General features: G+C 65.3%; 1 protein-coding gene and 2 long non-coding RNA genes across 3 annotated transcripts; all 3 read left to right on the top strand.

The window, feature by feature from the left end:
* Positions 1-1,747, top strand: LOC135328350 (maestro heat-like repeat-containing protein family member 7). Its single transcript, XM_064511757.1, has 5 exons — positions 1-152; positions 270-424; positions 674-836; positions 1,132-1,298; positions 1,596-1,747. Exons 1-5 carry the CDS (start codon positions 39-41, stop codon positions 1,735-1,737), a joined length of 741 nt encoding a protein of 246 aa, XP_064367827.1. The 5' UTR covers positions 1-38; the 3' UTR covers positions 1,738-1,747.
* A 1,523-nt stretch (positions 1,748-3,270) lies between these two features.
* Positions 3,271-3,742, top strand: LOC135328349 (uncharacterized). The gene is made up of 3 exons (XR_010389185.1): positions 3,271-3,303; positions 3,471-3,573; positions 3,719-3,742. It is a non-coding gene; the product is annotated as an uncharacterized LOC135328349 (long non-coding RNA).
* A 4,956-nt stretch (positions 3,743-8,698) lies between these two features.
* LOC135328348 (uncharacterized) lies at positions 8,699-9,672 on the top strand. Its single transcript, XR_010389184.1, has 3 exons — positions 8,699-8,777; positions 9,139-9,261; positions 9,513-9,672. It is a non-coding gene; the product is annotated as an uncharacterized LOC135328348 (long non-coding RNA).
* Positions 9,673-10,295: the final 623 nt, after the last annotated feature.

The raw sequence follows: 10,295 nt of genomic DNA, 5'->3' as shown, positions 1-10,295 counted from the left end.
TTTGCAAATATTTCCCCCGAGGCCAGGCCTCAGGCTTCATGAGCAGCATTGTGGAGAGCCTGCTGTGCACCAGGCCCGTGTGCGCGTGGGCCGCTGAGCGGTGGACGCTCACCTTCCTGGGGGATTGCGGAGAGCAAATATTCCAGGAGGAGGTGAGAGAGGCATTTTTTGCATTCACCTTTGGCTGCTCTCTGTTGTTGGCTGTTGGCCCCGAAGACAGACGGGGAAAGGACGTGCCGAGCCGTTCTTTGTCGCCTTCCTCCTTTCAGGTGCCCAGACTCGTGCACCTCCTTTACACCTGCCTGCGGAGCACCCGGCAGAGCGCTCGCAGGTGCTTTGTGCTGCGGGCCGTGTTCCTCCTGGCCCACTCTCACCCACAGCCGGTGCTCGACAGCCTCCTCCAGGCGTGCCTGCCCACAGACAGGTCTGTGCACTCGCCCTTCCCTCTGCCGCCAGACCCAGCCGTGGGGTGTGCCTGCGTGGGGGGTCCCGGTCGGAAGCAGGTGGTTTTTCCCCAGGAAAGGCGAGCACTGCAGGATCACGGGCTCGTTTCCCTGTCCGGACCTGGGCATCGCCATCCCCGATGCAGACGAGGGGAGCGTTTGGCCTCTCGTGAGGGTGCCGCAGGTACCCGGGGATGCGGGCTTACGGGCAAGCATCTGTTCCCTTGCAGCGACATGGTGGAGGTGTGGAGGAGCCTGGGGAGAAGCGTCCTGGGGTGCCAAATCCTGGTGTGCTTAACTGAAAAGTTAAGGGCAGCGGGAAAGAGCAGCCACAGGAGCGAGTGCTGCACTCGGGAGCTGGGCAGCAGCCAGGCTGCCCTGGAGCCTCGCACGGTACGGTCAGCGGCCCAGGCATTAGTGCCACTCCACGTCTGCTTTCCAGCTCGTGCTTCTGCACAAGGGAGTTTTGTGCCCTTTGCGAGTGCCCGTGGAGCCTCGCGGGGTGCTGTGCCGGGGTGGCGACAGCGTTAGCAGTGTGGGGAGCCGGGACAGTTTGCTGCTGCTGGGCCGCAAGGCTGTCGCTGCAGTGAGAATTGGAGACAGTGAAAGCTCCCTGGCTGGCAGGGGCTGTGGCTGGTGGGAAAAGCCCTTGTTTTACCAGGTGGCTCTTGGTTGGATTTCTCTGCAGATCACCCACGCCCTCTGCGAGGTGGTGTCAGTGCTGCAGAGGAAGACACTGGTCCAGCGCCTGCTTCCCTACCTGCTTCCCGGCCTTCTGAGGCAGGTCAGCGAGACGCTGGGGGAGGAGCTGGCACCGTCCGTTGGGGACCTGGAGAGCGCTGACATGCCGGGCAGGTGAGGAGCGGCAGTGGCAGGAGTAGGGGCAGGGGCAGGGCTGGCCTGTGCCCCAGGTCTTTGGTCGTGCGGTCCATGGCCTTGCAGGAGCACCCAATTGTCCCGCTGGCACTGGGCTGCCTCCGTGAGGTGGTGGGACTGGTCGCTGCAGGGCAGCGCGCCTGGGGATTTGGCCGCAGCACGGTCGTTCCTGCCCATAAACTGTGTTGCGGCCGGGGGCCGTTGCGGGGCTCTGCTGAAGAGAAATCTTCCCCCAAACTGCTGTGCCTGGAGCTTTCTTTGGGTTTTTTTCACCAGCCTTTTTGTGGCGGCATTGGAGCTGGTGCTGGCGAGGTGCCTGGACAATCGGTGGCTGCGGCTGCTCCGGGAGCAGGGAGCGTGGGCGTCCCTGGCAGAGCCCCGGGCTCACAGCACCGGCGTGTGTCTCCTGGCGAGGTGAGAGCCCGGGATGCGCCCGGGGAAAGGGCTGCTGGGAGCTTCCTGCGCACTTGGGAGCTCTGCTGAGGTGCAGAGCGGTGTCTGCGTGGGAGCGGGAGAAGGTGGGAGTCGCAGCCTGCGGCCGTCCCGCGTGACTGCGTGTCACGAGCCTGCTTGTGCTCTGTGCGCAGCGTGCTGCTCCGTGCAGAGCTCGTCCCACAGCGCCTGCTGCAGAGCCTCTTCCCCTGGCTGGATTCGCCCTCTGCCAACCTGCGGCTCACGGCCACAGCTTTCTTTGCCGAGGTGAGGCAGCAGCAGAGCAGGGGGGGCTCGGAGGGGTTCCTGCGTCTCGCCCGGCGCGAATCGCGGCCGATGCTAGCGGCCACGTGACTTGATTGCAGCTGATGAAGGACAAGCTAGTGGAGGAGAGGAAGCTGCTGAAGCCGCTCCTAGAGGCCTTGGGGGAGAGAGCGCGCGACCCCGTCAGCACCGTGCGGCAGATGGCCGTGAGAGGTCTGGGCAACGCGGCCAGCGGAGCACCCGCGAAGGTGAGGCGGCCTTTCCTGGGCTCTGAGCGCAGCCCGGAGTGGAGAGCTGCCCGGGGGGCTTGAGGAGCCCGGAGAGAGGAGCAGAGGCAGGCGCGGGGCCGTGCTGAGGCCGCGCTCCTCGCTCTGGCATCATCAGGGTGGCAAAGGGGACACGGGGTGCCGGCTGGGGCTCCTGTGGCTGGGGTCTGCTCCGGGCTTGCTCCGGCAAATGCCGTCCTTGGCGCCGCGGCGGAGAGCAGCGGTGAGAGGCGGGAGCAGTGAGCAGTTCATGCGCCTGTCGCTCTGCAGCTGCGGAGGCACGGGGCGGCCGTGGTGTCGGTGCTGCTCAGAGGCCTGGAGGACGCGGCCAGCACAGAGGTGGCTGCCGAGAGCCTGCTGGTGCTGGCGAAGGTGCTGGGGCTGCTGGAGGCGAGGGCCGTGGGCTCTGCCTTTGAAGAGATCTCCAGGGCCAGCCGGGCGTTCTGGGGGGCGGTGAGTGGAGTCGCTCGTTCTCCTGTTGGCAGGTGGGAGTCGTCGCGGGGCTGCCGTCCCCCGCGGGCAGCACCCCGCTGGGGCCAAGTGGCTCGTGCGCGGCGCCCTCGCTCGCAGCCTCTGCCCAACGGCCTTTCTCATTGCAGGAGGAAGAGGTGCTGCGCCGCTCGGCCTTCGTCCTCTATGGCGCCCTGGCCTCCTCCGCCTCTCGGAGGAGGTCATTTTTCAGCAGAGAGGTGGAGGCGGCATTTCCCAGCCTGGTGCTGCACCTCGGGGACCCGGCCCCGGCCGTCTGCAACGTAAGAGCCCTTGGGCTGCTCTGGCTGGCGTGTGTTGCCGACGTGTCCGCAGGCCTTGGCTGGTGCTGCTGCGGCGGCGAGGTTCCTCGCTCAGCTCCGGGGCTGGCGCGCAGCATCCCCATGAGCAGGCCCGGTGCTCTTTTCCAGGCGTGCAAGGTCTCCCTGCACCTGTGTGCCCCGTTTCTGGGGTTGAAGAGGGTGCGGCAGCGCATCGCCGCAAGCATCGGGCTGAGCGCAGCCGAGCTGCAGGATGAGATCTGCAGGCACCTGGTGAGCGAGCGCTGCGCTGGGGTCGTGTCCCTGCGCCGGCCACCCGCCCTGTGGCTCCCGCGCCGGGGGGCCACGTGGGCCTGGGCTGTGGGTGGAGGGAGGATGGAGGGGGGACGGAGGGGCGCTTGGAGCCAGCGACGAGCTCCTGCGCCCCTGCGTTGCCCCAGGCCCAAGACTGCCCCACGCTGCTGGAGAGGCTCTGGAGCACAGCCCGGAGCTGCTGCATGGGGAGCTGCGTGGCGCCGCAGGCGGCAGCCGTCCACGTCCTGGGTGAGAGGCAGCGCTGGGTTCTGGCACTGCTCGCGGCCGCGTCCCCGGGTCGGGTCGGGGTCAGGGGTCGAGGTTGAGGTCGAGGTGGGGTTGGGGCCATGGCGATGGCCGTGGCCATGTCCTGACAGTGGCATCCTCATGCCAGGCCTCCTCCTGGACACAGCGCCGACCGCGTGGCTGCAGCAGCAGGACCTGGTGTTCCCGTCGGGAGGTAGGTGCTGGTGGCTGCACTGCTGCCCCACGGGCCAAGGCAGCGTCCGGAGGCCCCGCGGATGCCAACAGCTGGGGCGTGCACGGGGCTCGCACGGCCCTGGGGTGCTGCCGGGGAAGCCGCCCTGGCCGGGAGCCACGGGGTGCCGGTGGTATCGCGGCCAGGCGCCCACGGTGCCTCTCCGCGGCGTCGGTGTCGTTGCAGCTTGGTGGAGGTGGCGGTCCATCGAGGCCCCCCGCACGTGGCAGGCAGCAGCCGCAGTGCCCCACGCCGGGGGCCCCCAGCTGCTCGGGGCAGGAGATCAATAAAGCTGCGTCCTCGCAGGGAAAGTGCCAGCCGTGTGGGGCTCTGTGGGGGGTCTTGCGCCGGCCCCGGCCCTGCCACCCCCCAGATGTGGCCTTGGTGCAGTGTGGCGCTGCCTGGGGACACAGGGGAGTGGAGAGAGCGGGGTGAGGGGGGCCTGGGGGTGACGGGGGCAGTGGGAGCAGCCTGGGGCACTGGGAGCTCTGGGGTGAGTAGGGCCTATGGGGTGGGACTGGGGATGAGAGGGGCCCCAGGGGGAGTAGAGGGACCGAGGGGCAAGTGGGGACAGTAGGGGGCACTGGGGACACTGGGAGGTGCCTGGGGGCATATGGGACACTGGGGGGCCTGGGGATACTGGGAGGTGCTTGGGGCGATGGGGGCAGGGGGAGCAGCCGGGGGCCCTGGGGGCACTGGGAGGTGCTTGGGGATACTGCGGACACTGGGGGATACCAGGAGGTGCCTGGGGAAATGAGGGGGCACCCAGAGTTGCCCGGGGAGACCAGGGGGAACTGGAGTGAGAGGGCTGATGGGGTGGGACTAGGACTAGGGCTGGGAGGGGCCCCAGGGGGAGCAGAGGGACCGAGGGGCAAGTGGGGGTGCGGGGAGCACTGGGGCTACTGGGGGGCACTGGGAGGTGCCTGGGGACTCCGGGGACACTGGGAGGCACTGAGAGGGGCCCCGAGGGGGCAGCGGGCAGGGCTGCTCCCCAGGGGCATGGCAGGACCGCGGGTGCGGGGGGGGCGCAGCGCTGGGGCCGGGCACGGGCAGCCCGGTCCCGCGGCGGGGGAGCGGGACTCACCGGTCGCCCCGCACTGCTGGCACGTCCCACCGGTCGCCCCGCACTGCCGGCAAGTCCCCTGCAGCGCGCGCGGCCTGGCCGAGGACGGCGGGCTCGTGACACAGGCCGCGGCGGGGCCGTTGCCAGGGCCGGGGCCGCTCTGAGGCCCGGAGTGCGGGGGCGGGGCCGGGCCGGGGCCGCTCTCGGGGGTGGGGGCGGAGCCGGGAGCTCGGGGGCGGGGCGGTGCCAGGGCGCATGCGCGGGCCGCCGCGTGCGAGAAGCTCAGTTTGGTCTGTCGCGGCTGCCGTCGTTCTGGTGCCTCCGTCCCACTTCCGTCGCCCCGCGTGGCGCTGGGGGCGGGGAGGGCGGCGGCCCCAGCTGAGGAGTGGGGGGGGCTCGGCCGCGGGGGAGGGGACGTGGGGGAGAGCCAGGGCCGGGGCTGCGAGCGGGCCGGGGCTGCCGGGCTGCGGCGGGCGGGCGGGGCCGGGCAGGGCCTGGGCCCGGGCGCTGCTCCCCCCGCGGGGCCGCCCCGGCCGAGCTGCCGAGTGCCGCCCGGAACTGCCCGGGCTGGGGCTGCTGTCGCTGCCGCTGCCCCGACCCGCACACGGGGCCGGGGGGGCGACACGGGGCCGAGCCCGGGGCTCCGGGGCCAGACCTGGGGCAGGCGGGGGGACCCAGCTGCTCCTGGTGCTGGGAGCCCGGGCTGAGTCCCGTGGGCTTGGGCTCGGGACCAGTGGCCGCGACATGCTTTTGGGGACTTGGAAACAGAGGGGAGGTCGCATGTTTTGGGGTGTGCAAAAAGAGGCCACATCCTGCGGGTTTGGGGGCTGGAGGCTGTGTGTTCGAGCCAAGACCAGGTGCCCAAGCCCTGCGTCTCTGAGCTCAGAAGCAGGGCTGAAGCCCTGTGGTTTTGCATCAGCAGCAGAGGCTTAGCGCGCCATTTTTGCGGTTGGAAGCAGAGGCTAAAGCCTGCGTTTTGGGGGGCCAGAAACAGGGGCTTTCAGTTAGCTGCTTTTGGTGCGGCAGCGCTGCCAGGGGATGGAGCCCGTGGGCCAAGGCGGCTCTGGCTGACAGGAATTGAAAGGGAAGAAGCGGTTTGTCCAATGGCCCCCCCAAATTCAAAAAGAGCACTCAGGGGATTTTTTAGGAATGGCCGGGTGGTGTTGCCTCTGCATACCTCGTTTTGGATTAATGGCAAAGCCTTTCTGTGAAGCTGTTAAGGGGCCGGGAGACTTGCTGGAGTGGACTCCCGAGCGCCAAAAAGGATTTGATGAACTCAAGATTGCTCTCCTGAGTGCTCCCGCATTAGGACTTCCAAACCTAACAAAGCCATTTGAGCTTTAGGTACCTGAGAGAGGGCACCAGGCTATGGGACCACTCGAAGCAGTTAATAAACCCAAAGAAACAGCAGTAGTGCATTGCAAAGTGCACCAATCTGGACAGACTGACATAGTTCAAGGGAACAAAAGGGCCGATGAGGCTGCAAAAAGGGTAGCATTGTCCGTGTCGGTAGCAGCATCAGTTCCAGAGAGAACATTAAAAATGGAAATTCCCGTATACACTGAAAAAGAAAATAAATTAGCAGAAATCCTGAAGTGCAGAAAGACTTCCGAAGGATGGTGGGTAACATCTACTGGACAATGTGTGGGAACTTTGCCGGTAACGAAGAAGCTGATGAAGCAAATACACGCTAGTAGCCGCATGGGAGCCGAGGCGTTGGCTGAAACAGCTACAAGGTTTGCTGTGGGAATTAGTATGTTCCTAATTGCAAAGGGTATTACACAAAAACGTGAACTCTGTCTTAGAAATAATCCCGAGAGTCAGAAGAAGCCCCTCCCTGCCAGGGGAAGTAAAAAGGGCCTTCCCGCCCGGGGATTACTGGCAAATTGATTTTTCTGAATTACCAAGCTGTAGTGGATATAAATATTTGTTGGTAATTGCTGAGACCTTTTCAGGATGGCCTGAGGCTTTGCCGTGCCGTAGCAATAAAGCAAGGGAGGTAGTGAAAATGTTATTAAAAGAAATCATACCAAGATTTGGGGTACCAGAAGGATTTTCTTTGGATAGGGGACCTCATTTTATAGCAGAAATAGCACAGGAAATCTCAAAAATACTGCAAATTAAATGGGATTTACATCACCCCTGGAGGCCACAATCCAGGGGAAAAGTGGAAAGAACGAATCAAACAATGAAGAGACAGATAGGGAAACTGTGTCAGGAGACTCAGATGAAATGGACTGATGTTTTCCCTCGGGCATTATTAAGACTCAGAATAACCCCAAGGGGTAGGGAGAAAGTTAGTCCCTTTGAGATTCTGTATGCTGAACCTTAGCCTGTAAATTTAACTGGAAATGCAATTCCAATGCACATTAAGGGGGATCAAATTTTAAGGGATTCTCTCTTGTCTCTGGCAAAGGTTCTTCCTTCTCTCCGCAGGTACATCCAGTTAAGATCTCCCGTGCTTTTAGATTCACCTGTACATTCATTGCAGCCGGGAGATCGAGTGCGTCTTCGAACCTGGAAGGATGAGCCGTTGAGAGAAAAATGGAGAGGACCGTATCTTGTACTGCTAACAACAAATGCTGCTGTGAAGCTGCAGGGAATTGATTCCTGGACCCACTACACCTAAGTGAAAGCAGTACCTCGAGAGACGTGGAAAGCTGAACAAGTTCAACCTTTAAAGTTAAAAATATATAAAGATATCTGAGTTGTATTAGAAGTGAATCAGTTCTAAATTTAGATTGTGTAATTAATAATTTCTTAAAGTATGGACTCTTGCAAGAACTGTGGGGCAAAGACCAGCTTTGCTTTGCCTTTGTGCAGCGCTGAGCCCAGGGAGCCCGGGTCTATCAGAAGGCTCGTCGAGGCTGCAGGGACGCAGCTCCTAAATCCGGAGGGAAGGGCGATAACGTTGCCTTCCACCTGGCACCAGCTTTTATTCCACGACCTTGTAATGAGTTAGTGCTGCTACATCTAAACAAAACGCTTGTGGGCTGGCCGGGGGACTGGAGAGCAGCTTTGCAGCCTGTGTGACCTGGCAGCTTGTGGCTCGATGCCGTCAGGCCCCGGGTGCCAGCGAGGCTTTCTAGGCGACCGAATGACCAGGTGCTTGTGTGAGCAATGGCGCGAACTGGCTCCCAGGGCCTCTCTGCCGGAGCACTTGCCCCTGTGTGACGGCAGGAGACAGTCGCCGCTGGAAAGGGCTGGGGGCCGAGGAGCGACCGCGAGCGCTGGAGCCTGGGACAGTGCCACGTTTGGGGGGGGGGTGTGGGGGTGTGTCCCCGGTGCCTGCCCCCCCCCAGCCTCACGTTGCCAGCAGCCCTCTGTGAGGCGTTGGGGCCCCCGCGTGTCACAGTGGCCCTTGTGGGTCCCCCCCCTCCCCGAGGCCGGCGCTGGCCCAGTGGCTCGCGGCTCCCGTGGAAGGAGGTGCTGGTGGAGCAGCACATCTGTATAGGGAGTCCTGCCGCGATGGGGGTGCTGCGAGCACTCCGAGGTGGGGACCGGCACCGCGCTCAGCACCACGCCTGCCAGCACGCTGGTGGGGGGGACAGGGACCTGCTGGTGCCCATGTTCTTGGCACAGGGAGAGCAAAGGTCACGCGCTTGGGGCCAGCCCCAAGCTGCCCCGGGCTGCTCTTCCCCAGGCTGCACAGAGCCGGCTCCACCGGCCTCTCCTGCCGGCCCATGCTCCGGCTGGGGAGACGTTTGCCCGACTCGGGGCCCGTCCCTGCGGCTGCTGGAGCGATGCAAACCCTCGGTTGCTTTCCTTCCAGGTTTCTTCACTTGTGTAGGTGCCCAGTCGGGACCTGCGCGTGGTGAGGACGGCGGCAAGGCGGCCGGGTCTGTCCCTGTGGCCATCGCTACCTTTGCCACCGTGGTGACTTCTCTGTTGAACCGGCTGCAAGACGCCGAGGTGAGGCGGGGGCGTCCTGCGGGGCTGCGTGGGGTTTGAGGGCTCCCCGCAGCACCCTGGCTTCCCCGAGTGCCGCAGGCTGATCTCGCCCAGCGGCACCTCTGCCCTCCTGCTGCGCCTCATCCCAAAACGCTGATCCTGCCGGCGGTGCTGGGCGGAGGCTCCCGCGTGCCCTCCTTTCCCACAGGAGGTGGTGGTGTCCCCGGGGTTGGGGGCGGGGTCAGGAAATCCCAGTGCTGGGTTTCTCGCCTGCTCCCGACGGCTGTGCTGAGCGGCACCGGCAGCTCGTCCGCGGCGTCAGCGTGGCGGAGCTGCTGCGGGGCGGCATGTCCCATCGCTGCCGTGTGCGGTGTGTCCCCAGGGCAGCAGAGCGGAGACCTACCGCGAGCTGGAGAGCGTCTTGTGGGGCGACGAGAGCCATCTGCAGAGCTCTGAGGTGGACAGAGTGATAGCAGTGGCGTTGGAGGACCTGCGAGCGGCCCAGGTGAGCTTGTTCTCTCTGAGGGTGACCCCGGACGCCGGCGCCCGGCCTGGCCGTCCTATGGAGAGCCTTTGGGACTTGTCCTGGCGGGGGGTTGGGGCGGTGGCCCGGGGCTGTGCAGAGAGGTGGCCGCGGGGCTGTTTGTGAGCGAGGGACGGTCGGAGTCAAGTTACGGGTTGTGTGTCCTGCCTGGAGGCCGAGCCGTGGGAGACGGCCGGTCGTGCTCCTGCCACACGCGAGCTGCTGTCTTCCAGGGTGGGACGGCCTCCGTGAGGACGGCGGCTAGTGATGTCCTGGTGGCGCTGGCCCGCTCCCACTTGTGCGACGTGGTGTCGGCGCTGCAGGGCCACCTGAAGGCCCTGGAGGAGACGTCGGAGGAGTTTGTCCTCATCACCCTGCGCAACCTCGCCACACGCTACGGTACGGCCCCCCAGCCTGCTGCTGCGGGTTGCAGCGGGTGCCGGGCGGGAGACGGGACTCCTGCCCCTGCCCAGAACGGTCTGGGCTGGGCTGGAGGGAACCCGCCAGAGACCAAACACGCCAGGCTCTGCCCTGCATCGCCCTCGCTGTGCCCAGGGCTTTCCCACGCACCTCGGGGAAGGCGGCCGGCACACGGGCACCCTGGCAGGAGCCTCCTCGTGCCGGGGCCTCTCCCAGTGCTGCGGCAGCTCTCCCGTCCCCCTGCCCCCGGCACAGCCCCGCGGGCCCGTAGCCTTGGCCCTGGTGCGGCAGCGCTGCCGGGGGATGGAGCCCGCGGGCCAAGGCGGCTCTGGCTGACAGGGTCGCCCACCCCTGCCCTCTCTGCAGCCCTGCAGTGCGTGCCCTTTGCGGCAACGACACTGTCAGCCCTGCGCGGCGTGCTGAGCGAGGTGGGGAGCGGCCGGATGCTGTGCGCCGTCTGCGGCGGTGAGTTTTGGGTCCATGGTTGGGCCACAGGAAGGGAAGGAGAAGGGGAAGGGGGAGGGGGAGGGGCAGGGATCGGGGTGGCCCTGGGTGCCTCGCCGGGGTCTCGGGGCCGGCACGGCAGGGCTGAGCCT

The sequence above is a fragment of the Dromaius novaehollandiae genome, chromosome 4 (genome assembly GCF_036370855.1).
Source record: "Dromaius novaehollandiae isolate bDroNov1 chromosome 4, bDroNov1.hap1, whole genome shotgun sequence".
Classification (NCBI taxonomy): domain Eukaryota; kingdom Metazoa; phylum Chordata; class Aves; order Casuariiformes; family Dromaiidae; genus Dromaius; species Dromaius novaehollandiae.
The sequence above is the reverse complement of the archived record's forward strand: the minus strand, read 5'-3'. Positions and strand labels throughout refer to the sequence as shown.